Source organism: Hyaena hyaena, unplaced genomic scaffold (assembly GCF_003009895.1).
Source record: "Hyaena hyaena isolate Hyena2069 unplaced genomic scaffold, ASM300989v1 scaffold_611, whole genome shotgun sequence".
Lineage (NCBI taxonomy): Eukaryota > Metazoa > Chordata > Mammalia > Carnivora > Hyaenidae > Hyaena > Hyaena hyaena.
This window is the reverse complement of record NW_024081242.1, coordinates 1,199,551-1,214,507: the sequence shown is the minus strand read 5'-3', so window position 1 is coordinate 1,214,507 and position 14,957 is coordinate 1,199,551. Positions and strand designations below refer to the sequence as shown.

At 51.1% G+C, this 14,957-nt stretch overlaps 1 protein-coding gene across 1 annotated transcript; it reads left to right on the top strand.

The window, feature by feature from the left end:
- Positions 1-861: 861 nt before the first annotated feature.
- On the top strand, positions 862-3,750 carry LOC120248764 (transcription factor SPT20 homolog). Its single transcript, XM_039257236.1, has 2 exons — positions 862-2,460; positions 3,004-3,750. Exons 1-2 carry the CDS (start codon positions 862-864, stop codon positions 3,748-3,750), a joined length of 2,346 nt encoding a protein of 781 aa, XP_039113167.1.
- The last annotated feature ends 11,207 nt before the right edge of the window (positions 3,751-14,957 follow it).

The following is a 14,957-nucleotide window of genomic DNA, read 5'->3' as shown; positions in this document are numbered from 1 at the left end:
TCAGGCAGGGATCAGTGGCAGATCCAGGGAAGGAAGAATTCTGAGGCCCGCGCCCGATGCGGGGAGCCTCCATGGAGGCGGGAGCTTTGGACTCTGGGGGTGGGGGGGGTGGGGGGGTGGGGGGGTTGGGGGGCGGGTGCGCCGCGGCGGCGGCCAAGGGCACCAGGAGCAGCCCCGCGGTTCACGACGGGAGACTCAGCAACAGTGAACAGTTCTGGGGGAGGCGCCGGCCAACGAAGGAAACGCACAGCCTCCGCCGCTTGCCCGACACCGACACCGCATTCCCGCGCCAACTGGCGTGGCCTAGGACCGTGGCAGGAAGGGGGTATTTTTCGGGTCGTTGCTTCTGCTTTTGGGGCGTGCTTCTGGCGCGACGGGGAAAGGAAAGGCCCCGCCGCGCAGCAGCGCAAGTGCGGGCTGTGGGCCTCGTGGTGGCCCGGAGGCGGGGAGGCGACAACAGGCTGGAGCTTGAGGCCTGCGGCCTGCAGGGAGCGCGCGCGCATGCGCACGAGCGGAGGCTCGGGGCGGGAGGGGGGAGCTGGGGGGCGGGGGGAGAGCGCCGGGGCGCGCGGGAGGGCGGGGGGCTCACATCCACTTCCGGCCCAGCCCGCGGCGGCTCCGGACCCGGCGCGGCGGTGTTGCTGGGTTTGGGTACCCAAATCGCAGGTATGTCGTGCGGTGCTTTCCTGGGGCGGGTTGCTTGCCGTCCATTTGGAAGTTAGGCCGGTGGCCGCACTGTGGAGTGGCGGCGTCTGCAGCAGTCGACCTCCACGTGAGGGGGGACCTTCGCCCCGCTCCTCAGCTCCTCACGGCGCTTGCGCTGGCGCTTGCCCTTCGCTTCAGGGCCCCTTTTGTGCCGCGATGCGAGAGTCCTTGGAACGAGCTTTGGAGCGTGCGGAGTATGTCATTGCGAGTGCCCAGCAGAGGCCTCCTAAAAGGAAAGGCTCGTCAAGCGGGGAAGGGTCTCTGTATGAGAAACTGTATGACCTCTATGTGGAAGAATGCGGGAAGGAGCCCGAGGCCGCGGAGGAACTAAGAAGCAACGTGAACTTGTTGGAGAAGCTCGTCAGGAGAGAGTCGTTGCCGTGCTTAGTGGTCAACCTGTACCCGGGAAAGGAGGGATATTCGCTGATGCTGGAGGGCGGAAGGGGCTCCTATTCGGAGACCATCCGACTGCCTTATAAAGAAGGGGAGTTGCTTCAATACTTGGACGCTGAAGAACTGCCTCCCGCCCTGGTGGACCTCCTGGAAAAATGTCAGGTTAACTTTTTTCACTCTGGGTGTGTCGTAGCCCAAGTACGGGACTACCGGCAGTGCAGTCGGGAACCTCCAGGCTACGAGAGCCGGCATGTCCTCCTGCGGCCAACGATGCAGACGTTAGTCTGCGACGTGCAGTCCATGGCCAGCGATCACCCGACCTGGACCCAGGAAGACAGACTTTTGCTCGAGAGCCAGCTGATCTTAGCCACTGCCGAACCGCTGTGTCTTGATCCTTCTGTATCAGTAGCCTGCACTGCAAACAGGCTGCTCTATAACAAGCAAAAGATGAACACTCGCCCAATGAAAAGGAGCTTCCAGAGGTATTCTGCACGCTCCCTGCACCTGCAGGAGGAGCTGTCTCATCGTCCACTTCCTCCTGAGCTGAGAGCGTGGGCCGCTTGCAAGAAGCGCAGACAGAGTCAAGCAGGTCAGCAGCATGACCTCAAAATCTCTAAAGCGGGGAACTGTGTAGATATGTGGATACAGAGACCCTGTGACTTGGCCGTACCTTCTGAAGTGGACGTGCAGAAATACGCCAGAGGGAAGCAGTCCGTCCGATACAATGACTTGCCACCAACAGCCTGGCCAGCCCACGAGCTAGAAGGCGATTCCGTACTTGGCTGTCAAGCTGGCGGTGAGACTGCGAGCACGCAGCTGACCGTCATGCAGCCGCCGAAGGACCCACCTTTGTCCCGAAACAGAAGGGCCTGCAAGGAAGCCAGATGTGAGGGACAGGGGTCTCGTCCACACTCCTCCACGGATGACCCTCCAGACGGTGTCCTGCCTGGCTCAAAGACGGATGCTGGGACGGCAGTCATTCGGTCAGAGGTCTTGGTCCAGCAGAAGGCCAAGTGTCCCGTCACCGTGTCACACCGCTCCGGTGGCTCAGCCGGCCCCAGCCAGCCGCCTCCTGGGAAAGAGCCGGCACGGCCCAAGATGGTGTGGGTTTGCTCTTCAGTCCTGGGGAAGGGGGTCAGCCGTCCACCCGTACGCTTCAGACTTCCCGGGAGCTCAGGAGGGACGAGGCCAGGGAACAGTTCTACCCCGCTGGAGGCAAGCGGCTTCTTTAAATCTCTACCTCCTGCTCCGAAGCCTCCGAGTCTTCTCCAGAATTCCTCTATGGGTGCGAATCGAGTGAGCACATTTCCTGCAGCCGCCCTGTCCAGCGCCAGCTCCTCACAGAGAACCATGGCCCCCCCGGTCACGGCCACCTGCCTGCAGTCCTCTGTGAGACTGACTCGAGTTAGCACGCTTCCTGCAGCCACTGTGTCCACCGCCAGCTCATCACAGAGAACCCTGGCCTCCCCGGTCACGGCCAGCTCCCAGCAGTCTTCTGTGAACGTGATTCCAGTTAGCATGCTTCGTGCAGCCACTGTGTCCACTGCCAGCTCCTCACAGAGAACCCTGGACCCCCCGGTCACGGCCAGCTCCCAGCAGTCTTCTGTGAAAGTGATTCCAGTTAGCATGCATCGTGCAGCCACCGTGTCCACCGCCAGCTCATCACAGAGAACCATGGCCCCCCTGCTCACGGCCATCTTCCCTCAGTCCTCTGGGACAGTGACTCGAGTTAGCACGCTTCCTGCAGCCACTGTGTCCACCGCCAGCTCATCACAAAGCGCCCTGGCCTCCCCGGTCACGGCCAGCTCCCAGAAACCCTTTGAGAAAGAGGTGACTCGAGCTAGCACGCTTCCTGCAGCCACCCTGTCCCCTCCTGGCTCATCCCCAAGAAGCCTGGCCCCTCAGGTCACAGCACACCCTCCTGGCCCCAACACCATCAAAGTGCTGGGCTCTCTTTGTGCAGCCCAGGCTTTGGCGGGGGCTTCCAGCCGCGGGCAGGGCTCTACCACTGGGGCCACAGCGCCTGCAGGAACGAAGCCCAGCAGCCTGCCCTCGGGAGCTCGGCCCCCGGATGCCGTGCCCGCCGCCCCACAGGCTGCTTCCCCGGTCCTCGTTCCGTTGCTTTTAAAAGATGCTTCAGGCCTCACGTCGGTGACTCTGCTGGAGCTTCCGCAAGGCTCACCCGCTTTGAACGCCCAGCAGCAGCCACGGCAGCGGCTCTTTTGGCTGATCTCAGGAGCAGGACGTCAGCAAGCCTCGGCTTCTGGGCCTCAGCAGCCAGCGCCCGGGGGTCCCGGTGCCCAAGGCTCAGCCCGTCCAGAGACGGCCTCGCCTGCTCAGCAAGCCGTTGTCTTCAGCCTCCCCGGACAGGGGACTTCGCTGCAGCCCCACGCATCCGGGTCGGCTCCACGTGGCTGTGCTGCGGACAGCCAGCTGAGAGCCGGGCCAAGCGGCCCTTGCCACACACTGCAGCCGTCCCCTGCCTCGCAGCCGGGGCCACCGCAGCAGGTGCAGCCGAGTGGCATCTCGCAGCACCCGGTGGAGGTGACAACACTGGCCTCCCAGATAACTCCGCCATTGTGGGGCCAGGGGGCCGGGAGCCCGTCCAGAGATCAGAAGAACAGAAGCACGCCTTCCCCTCCCAGATCCTGAGTCTTGCATTCTTTTCTCTCTGTTTAAAAACACCAGAGCATCGGCCCAAGTGAACTCCGAGATTTTACTTCGTTTGGAGTTTCTTTTGTTTTGTTTTTTGTTCTTAACGTGTCCTTATCAGTTTGGGTCGCCAGGGTGGCTCATTCGGTTAAGGGTCTGACTTCAGCTCAGATCATGATCTCGGGGTTCTTGAGGTCGAGCACCACATCGGCCTCTGTGCTGACAGCTCAGAGTCTGGAACCTGCTTCAGGTTCAGTGTCTCCCTCTCTCTTTCCCCTCCCCTGCTTGTGCTCTCTCTCTCTCTCTCTCTCTCGAAAAATGAATATACGTTAAAAATTTTTTTAAATGGTTTCACTGCACAGAATCGGTACTGAAGTGACCTATTCGTGTTTATTCATTTTTGAGAGAGAGAGAGAGAGAGAGAGAGAGATTGCGCGTAAGTGGGGGTAGGTCAGACAGAGAAGGAGACACAGATCAGAGGCAGGCTCTAGGCTCTGAGCTGTCAGCACAGAGCCTGATGCGGGGCTTGAACTCACCAGCCATGACATCACGACCTGAGCCAAAGTCGAATGCATAACCAACTGAGCTACCCAGGCACCCCTGAAGTGACCTATTAAATAGGAGAAACACCTTTTAGAAGAATGTAGCTTGGCGTGTTTTGAAAAGTTGTGTGCAGCGTATTACATGCAACCTTTACAAATTTGTTTTGAAAGAACTTGTGAAAACTTCCAAAACATGGTGCTTGTCTCGCTCATCTGGAGGATGTGGGAGCCCTCCCAATGTGCAGAGTGGCTGAGCCCCTGAGGGCGCCCGTGCCGATGGCGGTCCCCAGGCTGAGCTCAGCCCTTCTCCAGGTACAATCACTGGCCTTGAAAAAGCACTTGTGGGAGGTCTTTGCTTTCTCTCTATCAAATCCTTTACTTGTGTTAGAACTCCAGGTTATCTGCAGAAATGGAACAGCTACACATTTGAAGAAGTTTTCTTTGTTTGCTTTTCAAGTTTGCGACCTTGTTCACTTCTCATGAGGAATCCACCCCCTGTTCCTGCCTGTCCCTTTCTGCTCATCATCAGTTGTTCAGCAGCCCCTGCCCCCTCGTGTCCATTCCTTCTGTCTTGTGTCACGGGGCTCCGCAGATCCCCGAAGTTCGTCTCATTGGCCTTTCTTTTTACTGACATGTGATTCACATAAGCGACAAGGAACCATTTTAAAGTTAGGGCCCAGTGGCCTTTAATACCTTTACGTTGCCGTACAGCCACCTCTTGTGTTTCCAGAACATTTCATCACCCCAAAGGAATCTCTGTAGCCCTTAAGCACGGGGGCCCCGTCCTCCCCTCCCCCAGCCCTGAAAACACCGACGTACTTTCTGGCTGTGGACTTCCCTCTTCTAGATGTTCGCCGGTGATGGGAGTCCAATGGCATGTGACCTTTTTTGTCTGGCCTCTTTCACTTGGCCTAGTGTTCACGGTTCATCTGTGGTGTAACATGGATCGGGTTTCGTCCGTTCTTTCATGGCTGAAGAATGTTCCCCTGTCCGCATAGACCGCATTTAGTTCATCCTTTATCCACTGACGGACACGGAGTTTGCTTCCACCCTTTGGCCATTGTGAACAGTGTTGCTGGGATCATTGGTGTTTGAGAGCTTCTTCTAGTTTGTTCCGTTACCGTTTTCCAAGAGCAACCTGTCTGCTTAAACTTTGTTGTCTGTGTACACACGCATGTGTCCCTGCCTCTTGTCCTGACAGAGAAGGGAAATGTGGTCTGGCAGTTCCAAAATCGATGAGTGAAGAGGCAGGTAGCTGGTGGGTGGCTCCTGCTTGAGCAGCCCGGCTGTGCTAATGTGCTGTGGATCCTGGCGAGGGAGGATTTTGGCCACCTCCGAGCAAATAATCAGGTGTGCCACGGGAGGGACAGGGAGCCCACGAGAGCTTCGTGTAAGCCATCGTGGACATCTTTGAGTGTGGTGGCAGCACTTCGAAGAAGTGAACTTGCTCAGAAGAGTGTCCGCTCGACCTTGGGAACCCACTAGACACCTGCGCTCAGAATCTCACCTGATGCGATGTACTTGTTTCCTTTTGCCCTCCCTCTGGCCCTCTTAGTCCTGGTGACCCTTGAACAGTGTGGGGGTTAGGAGTTACGATTCCCCACGTGGTCAGAAATCTGTGTGTATAGCTTTTGCCTAACCCAAAACTTAATTCCTAGTAGCCTACTGTTGACTTAACCAGTCGAGTGCTAGATTTTGTACATTATATGCGTTATATACTGCATTCTTACAATAAAGTAAGTAGAAAAAGTAAAATGTTAAGGCAGTTATTAGGAAGAGGAAATACTGTGCAGCATTTATCGAGTAAAAACTTCATGTATGTTGGCCCATAAATTTCAAACCCATTGTGTGTAAGGTTGAACTGTACTGCTGGGAGACACCATCTGAACTTGTGCTTGAGGAATGTGATGCTCCCCTCCTGGGCTACCAAATAAATTCAGGTTTGTGTCATTATTACTATGTGGTGGCCTTTATTTCCTTGTAATGATCCTTCCCAATGCTGGAACTTCATGCAAGGTCCCTTTTGAGGATATTCTCTGGATGTGTGTTTTGAGTCAACTTTACATTGATTTTGGTATCTTGAGAGCTTGGAAGGTCTTCCCTACCCCAGGTCAAATTTATCATCTCAGTCGAAATTAGTTCATGCGGGTTGTGTCTTCATGAGTTCCGGGCCTAGCGCAGTGCCATGGTTGTGTGAAGGTATATGGCCCCAGAATGGTCAGCCAGGGAGCAGAAAAGATGGCTCAGGAGATGTTCATCCAGGACAATCCAGGTGCAGCCAGGATAACATGACATGTTGGGCACCTGAGGCCTCTGTCATAGGCTGAAGTTTGGCAACAGAATTGTATTTTTTGAGCGTACCTGCAAGTGCAGAGAAGAGTTTAGCTCCAGGTCACCGCTATCCAGCAGAAGTATAATGTGAGGCCCCTATATATAATTTTAAATTTTTTAGTAGTCCTGTAAATGGAAACAGGAGGATTACCCTTAATAATTAATTTTACCCGATATATTGAAAAGGTTATCATTTCTACATGTAATTAATATTTTAATATCCTTAGTGAGATGTTTTACATTCTTTTATTTTTACTAAATTTCAAAGTCCAGACAGTTACAGCCTTTCTCAATTCAGATGCTAGAGTTTCACCAAAATTACTTGATCTGTACTCAGATTCTTTGAAAATCTATAGTTGAAAATGTAGATTCATCTTGCAGACATATTTAGAAGTTTTCCAATAATTGGATCAAGTACCAGTATTTGAATTTAAATTAGTCAAAATAAAAAAAATACTTTCTGAGCCTCACTAGCCACGTCTCAAGTGGTCAGTTGCCGCACGTGCCTATGTGCCACTTGGAGAAGGAGGTTCTAGAGGGACAAACAGCCAAGCAGATCATAGAGACAGAGCCTCAGGCGTGAAGTGGTACCAGTGCTGGAGAAGAGGCGGGAGCCAGGCATCGGAGCACACGGTTGGACAGGGAGTGACCATTGCTGACTGTGTGTGCTAAGCCAGGGCTCCCAGAAACGCTCAGGGCTTCTGGTCACCTGGACCCGAAGCCTCAGGGAGAGAGTAAGTGGCCAGGGCCATGAGGCAGGGCAGAGTACTTGAGACAGGAAAACAAGGGGCAGCTTTTTCCCAGGCTCTGCTCTGCCAGATTCAAAATGCACATGGAGGGGGCAGAGACCATCCCAGCAGTTTGTAACTCACCTATTCCACCCGTGCTCCCCCTCCCCCAAGGAGCTTGGAACCTGTGGGAATTCAAGACAGGAGACACACCACCTGCTCTTTCACTCTTCTTCCCTGTCCATTTTCTTTTTTTTTTTTTTTTTTTTTTTTTTTTTTTTTTTTTTTTTTTTAAATGTTTTATTTATTTCTAGGAGAGAGAGAGACAGCGTGAGCAGGGGAGGGTCAGAGAGAGAGGGAGTCACAGACTCGGAAACAGGCTCCAGGCTCTGAGCTGGCAGTCAGCACAGAGCCCGACGCGGGGCTCGAACCCACGAACCTCAAGATCATGACCTAAGCGAAAGTCGGACGCTTAACCGACTAAGCCACCCAGGCACCCCTCCCTGTCCATTTTCTTGATCTCTTGCTCCTCAGTGTGGATGAAGCCAGAGCAGCCATGACTTGGTAATTGTGGGAGCCGGGGTGATGGGTACATGGAGGCTCACGGTATTATTCCCACTACTTTGGCATATGTTTGTTTAAAAAAATTTTTTTTTATCATTTATTCATTTTTGAGAGACAGGGTGCAAGCAGGGGAGGTGCAGAGAGAGGGAGATACAGAATCCGAAGCAGGCTCCAGGCTCTCAGCTGTCAGCAGAGAACTTGACGCGGGGCTCGAACCCACTAGCCCTGAGATCATGAGATTATGACCTGAGCTGAAGTCGAAAGCGTAACCATCTGAGCCACCCCGGCGCCCCTACTTTGACATATATTTGTGATTGGCTATATCTAGCCATTTGAACAGTCAAGTTCCTGATGTCCCCACAGCCTCTTTACACACCTTCCGCATCCCAGCCCTCAGCGGGTGGCAAGTCCTGCCTGGCCTGGCCCTAGGCTTGCCAGTCCTTCTTTCCTCTTTCACTCCCATAAGCCGCAGGCAGCAAAGGGTGTGCGAGTTAATTGTTAAATTCAGTTCAACAAGTTCCTCATTAGGGACAAATTACCTGAGTTTGAAATCTGCTAATTTTCCAATCAGAGTGAGTGTTTGCACTTGTGATTTGGAAATAATTACCATATGGTAAAAGCAAAACCTATGTGGGGATTCAAGTAAAGGTGAGGGAGGACAGGAGCTTTTTTTGGTATCTTCCCTGGTAACTCGAGTTAGCATATGCAGATTAGTTGGGGTGCCTCTGCCGTTTGGGTGGGAAGGCTCACCTGTGGCACTGTTTTGCAAAAGCTGTTTACTTCATGTGTTAATGCCCCTGAAAGGTGACCTTGGCCTTGAAGGGAGAGCAGTGTGGCCTTTAGCAGCCTAAATTGGTTCTGGAAAGAGAAGAGCCTTTTGAATTTAGCTCTTTCATCTAAAAATACATCTATACTTTTGCTTTAATTTGTCATCCCTCTAAAGCTTCTGCTTGAGTTACAAATGGAAACATTTCCTTGGGGGTAGAGTGGTGGAAAGGTCTAAATGGCCTTTGGGTGATCTTACAGTGGATTGTATTAAGGGAAAGTGCATCTGAAAGCACTTGAAGAATTGTGGGACAAGAATTGCTGCAGAATACGACCAGCCTCTCAAGCGCAGAAACCTGGCCCGTCAACTTTCAGTGCGTTTCCCCCACTCCCAGTTGCGAACACACTGCCCTGTTAGGAGTTCAAGACCTCTGGAACCCAGGGGTAAGGAATAGACAAGGTTTCAGGTCATGTACAAACCAATGCGGAAACACTCCTCCCGAGGCTTTGCTTTTCGAAGTGGAAGCCCAGAAGAGCTGGTCTCCCTGGAGGAGGCAGCGTCCCTCTCCATCTCTGGTGACTGGAATTGTATACGTTCTCAGCTGACTGGGAAACTCAAAACCAAATGTGAAGCTGCACTCACTGTGTTTACATTTATGGTTAGCTCGTCAGCATCCCTTGCTCTTAAGCATTTTTTAATTTCTATTTTAGTAGCTCTTTTTACCTTTTTTCATAGACTGCTTCAAATCTTTTGTCAAAAGAAACTGGGAAACCAACGCCTCCGGACCCTCGCAACCAAATATATGAATAAATAGTAGCTTCTATTTGTTTACATACACTGCCTCTAATCCTTTAATACCATTAGGTATTATTATCCTCTTAGGACTGAAGAAACTGAGGGTCAGATAGGCCTGGCCTGAAGCAGTAATAGTAGGACGTGGCACAGTGGCTATTTTCCGTGTCCTTCTAAATCCATGCCTGTGCCTGCGTACATGTAACTGATGTTGCCACGTCTCAACTCAGTGGTGGGCTGTATACATGTAACTTTTATTTTTTCCAATCACCGCTTTCAACTATGTGGCACCAAGCCTCTTTCGCATTCTTTAATGACACCTTGGGCAAATCTTATAACTTTGAGAGTTATCTTGGTAAAGCTGACCAATCCCAATCCCAATTCCAATATTATATCCTCTGGTTTTAGGGGCAGAGAGAGAAGGGAGACAGAGAACTTCTGCGGATACGGTCCTTTTCCAAGTCTGACGGCCTGATCTTGTGAGTACCCTGCAGGGCGGCGGGGTGCGGGGAGCGGGTCTCTGCCCTGGAGGCTGTGCTGTTTTCCGTCCCGGTTCCTCCTTTCCCGGGGCCTCCCTCAGCAAAGGGCAGGTTTGCCTGCTGACTCCTACGCCCTGCTGCTGGTTCTGTCTCCCATCTCCTGGACAGCCCTCGACGTGAGCCCTGTGCCCTCCACACGGAGCTTTGGGAACTGCTATGGACCTTTTCCCAACTCTGAAGGCGGGGAGTGATGTTCCCATTTTCTTCCCAGGCACGTCACCCCTCGGTACTTTTTGAGCTTCTGACGTTCCGATATCTCTTGACCACCAGGGGGCACCAGACTCCAGGCTCACGCACACCACAACACGGAGCGTGTTTGTTAAGCCCCAGGCAAGGAGCTCCGGGGACCGCGGGGGGGCCTGCGGGTCTGTGCAGCTCAGCGAGGGTCCAGGCAGGAAACCGGGTGCCAGCTTGCCTGTCCTGCAGACCTTCCGAGTGTCCTGGAGCAGCTGTCTCAGGGCTGTCCCTTACCTGTCTCTCGGTTTGGGGTAGCAGGAGGGCACTGATACATCTCTCCCAGGGAGAAAGCAGCCTGTCGCCAGGAGCACTCCCCTCCCCTGCCTGTCCTCCCTGGTCCTCTCGTGGGGACCTCGGGTGGTGGGTGGTGGGTGGAGGTCGAAGGGACCAGTCTGAGCTGTGACAGGGCCAGTTGTTCCATTTCTCAGTACTTTTGTCCGAGAGCACGGGTCTGCTGGGTTGGAAGGTTGGAGCCCTTCCTCAGGATGTAGGCGCACCTGATGCTTCCAGAGGGCAGCGTTGGGCCTTAGCAGCTCCGGGACGATCGGACGAGTCCTTGTGCACGCACGCTCACACGCGCACGCACACGCACGCACCTACAGCTTCCCAGCCCTCTTTCGTCCTCTCGATCCGGGGTCTCTGGCTTTGCCGTCCCAGTTTCCAATGGGAACGAGAAAGGTCTACAGCTGGTGGGACAGTTTTTCGAAGGACTATTTTGGGTGAGTTTTCTAAAGGGTTTAAGACTTGAGTAAGAAGTGAATGGCCGAGGTAGGGGCAGCTCGGGAAGCTTTCTCCCTCCACGCCTATTACCGCTATGGGGGGGGGGGGCATTCTTTGATATGGGAAGTGATGTTCTCAAAGAGTTGTGTGAAGCGGTGTGCAAAAATAGCTTCACAGCACAATCCTTCGTGCCCCTCCCCCACCCAGCAGACTTACTCCTGGGTTCTAAGCAGCTCTCTACAGAAGTGTTGGAGCTTCCGTGCCAGAGGTGGAGGGGGAAGTGGGTGATTTTCAGAAGTGTTATTTGGTGCTATGCATCTTCTTCATACTCGGAGAAACCAGAGTTATTTTGAAATTATTATTTTTGGCGTTGTTTGCAGAGTGTGGTATTTGAAATTGAGATATGGGGGCCTGTGGTTATCAATAATGATGAGGTCTAGGCTCAAACCATGGGAGCAGCCTCCGTAGTGGGTGATGAATGCAATTACTGGAAGAGAGGAGGTCAAGGGGCCCAGGGTTCCGAATGTAGGAAGGTTCATCTATTTATGTGGCTGAAAACCACCGAGAATTCTTATGGTGTAGTGATGAGTCAGACCCTAGAATCTTCAAGGTGTGCAGGGATGTTGACTTCCCGCAGTGAGGGAGAAGAATGGTTTGGTTTCAGGGATCAATTAGACCAAGCTATCCCTTAACACTGGTTGTGGGAGACTTCTTCGGTGTCATCTTTTGAATGTTGAGAGCATGCTTACCTGCAAGGCCTTTTGCTCGATACTTGGCAGAGGAGTAAGACACCTGCTGCACCTTCAGTGGGATTCAAGATTTCTCAGGGAAAACGGTCGGTAAGGATGTGCGGTGATCGATGTTAACTAGACTCGTTGCGGTAATCTTGTTGCAGCGTATATATGTGTCAAATTATTACGTTGTGCACCTAAGAGGAATACGATGTTATATGTCAATTACATCTCAGTAAAACCGGAAAAAACAAAGTCTACTCAGAGAGAGAAGGGAAATATACAAATGACTATAAATCAAGGAGTCTGTGACAAATAGCGTTCAAGATAAATCTTTCCTGAAGGAATGGGAGAAGGCCTCACAAAGGAGGTGGCCTTTGGGTGGCTCTTGGCTTGGATTTTGATGGGTTGAGATGGGTGTGGGAAGACGTGTTCTTAGCAGAGGAACCCTGGAGGACTCACGCGTGCAGAGGGGACTTATCTGTACAGCGTGGTGTATGTGCAGAGGGGAGGTGAAGGGCAAGGCTGGAATGACCGGTTGGCTTTGTATCATGGATCTTGTTGGTAATTTGAATGAAACAAAGAGTTCACTGTTTGAATAAGGAATACAACAGATGACGAATTTAGAACACGTTCATGCCTAGAGGGAGAGAAAGAAATTCCAAAGCTCTTCTTCCACTTAACAAAGAAATCTGACAGAGAAATTTGTCACTTTATGGGAAACACAGTTGACACTTTAAGTATTATTATTAGGAGAGCAACACATTATTAAATAAGATGACCATAGCTGCAGACCTTTAGGTGTTATGGGTTCTATTTTACAAGACATAGCAACCAACTTTGATAGCCACGTATCTTAAAAGACAAGTTTCTTTAGAAATAACACTTCAAAGGACAGTTTTATAGTAACAGAAAACAAAGCAGGATCAGGGCCTTTACTCAGACCTCCATACTGGCCAGGAGAGTGGGACAGAGACTTGAGTAAATGTTCCAGCTCTAAGTTTATGACATGGCATTGGCTTTGTGCCACACAATAGTGTCTGCTTCTGTGTACCTGTAGGAAGGCAACATTTTTTTCTGAGATTTTTCACCAGCAGTTGGGGTTGGTAGTTTGAAGATTAAGCATTAAAATTCCCAGAAGCTTAAATCTTAAAATAGAAAAAAGATAAAGGTTATAGAAAAGTTTAACAAATTAAATATGAAATAGATAACAGTAGGTTGAACCATATGAAATTGGTGATGTTTGACCATTTTTGCACAATGAAAATGGCAGTTTCAGATGGTTCAATCGAGTATCTACAGTTTCAGTCTTGAATGCCCGGTGAGAAATAGAAAGTTAATTTGGTAAATGCTGGGGAGCCGCCACTCGAGGGACTTGCTGTGATTGGGGCTGGTTCAGCACAGCTGGTCTGGCAGGCATGTGAAGGAGGCACTGGAGGGGAGAGACTGGATTAAACCTTACTTTCATACCCATTGACTTGAAATACACCCCTAGGTCCACATCCATAGTGTCAGTTGATTGCGAAGCTAAATTTGCACTAACCTTCTGAGTTAAAGATTGAGAGTTTAAATGTCTCCCCAGCGATGGGCTACTGTGGGTGCGTGGGCGGTAAGAATGGGTTTTTATGCTCCAGTAGATCCGAATCTTGGCAAACTGTTTTACCAACTTGATTAAAGCACCACCCCCAGCACTCTCATTACCTACATCCAGGGGGAAAGGAAGCATCTTGGAATCCATGGCCCTCCATGCTTGCCTTCCCAGCACACAGACCCCACACGGCCTGCTGAGACACCCTTCCTCAAGTTCATCCTCTTGAGAAACATAGATTTACATCTCCAGATAATACTGTGGATGGCATTTGCAGTTTTTAATACTTTTTTTTTGAGGATAAGGCAGACCGACAAAGGAATAAAATCCCATGAGAATAAAATCACAGGGCTTTTTGGGCAGATCTCCCAGTCACAGAATAGGCAAAATAGCAGGGAATACTCTTCATTGTTTCTCAAACTTTGGTGTGCATCCAGAATCACTGAAGGCCTTGTTATTTTTTTAAAATTTTTAACGTTTTTATTTATTTTTGAGAGAGAGAGAGAGTGGGGGAGGGGCAGAGAGAGAGGGAGACACATAATCTGAAGCAGGCTCCAGGCTCTGTCAGCTCAGAGCCTGATGAGAGGCTTGAACTCACCGTGAGATCATGGCCTGAGCTGAAGTCGGATTTTTAACCGACTGAGTGGAGGGAGGCCTTGTTAAAACGCAGCCGGCTGAGCCCCACCCTCGGGATCTCAGATTCATTAGACCTGGGTGGGTGGGTGGGGCTCGAGAATGTGCTCCTCTGACATGTTCTCAGCTGAGGCTGAGGCTTCTGGTCCTGGGACCCAACTTGGAGAACGCTGCTGTACTCTGAGGAAAGGTCTGAATGTGCCTGAGAGAAGGGGGCGCTGCTTCCGAAGAAGGAAAGAGAAGCATGAAAGGTTAAAAAAGAAAAAAAAAAAGGATAGAATCCTCAGGTAACTGATGTCATCCAGGTATGTCTGCATGAGTGAGCCCTAAAAATTAGCATTTCTAGAAAGTTCTCAGATGCTGCTGCTGCTTCTGGGCCAGGGACCACCCACACTTGGAGAACCACAGTCTGTGTGCCAGTACGTGACAGCCCTCATGGGTGACTGCCCCATTTCCAGATTTAAACTGGAGCTATTTTTAGAGGAGCCCCTTCAAAAATTTGGGTTCTCTGGGAAGATTCTCTCTGGCAGGTTCTCTGAGACTGTTTCCCAGGCTCCATACCTTTTCGTAGTGAAATGGGTAGTAAAAACAGAGAAGGACCCTGTGGGAGGGGGGAGGAGGCAGAGGAGAGGAATTTGATCACCCAATAATCTCTTGCCAGAGACCTATTGGTTCCCAAATTGCCAGATCTTTAAAGCTAAGTATATATCCATGTATTTTAAGCAATAGAGAAAATAGGAAAATAGCAAAGGTGATGGTCTAGATGGTCTATTAAGATTTGGTTTTAAACCTGCTGGTTGTTTGTTACATTAAAACCTGCTGAAAGAGAAAAACGATGATCATTACTCTTTGACCTGGACATTCTTGGAAACAGGAGGGGCCTGGGTTTTACAAGAATCAGCCTGCCTTCTGGAACACCATTTACTTTATAAAAACACCATGTGTGTTTTCTTTGCTATTCCTGGGGAAGGAGCGCCAATTTCCAAATCCCTTCCTCTTGTTAAAAATCATGTTATCAAGTATCTACTTAATAAGT

Excerpts from the sequence above, each read along its gene's own strand:
- LOC120248764 (XM_039257236.1), top strand. The coding sequence starts at position 862 with ATGCGAGAGTCCTTGGAACGAGCTTTGGAGCGTGCGGAGTATGTCATT. Across the intron at positions 2,461-3,003 it reads AGAGAACCATGGCCCCCCCG|GTCACAGCACACCCTCCTGG; the intron begins GTCACGGCCACC and ends CTGGCCCCTCAG.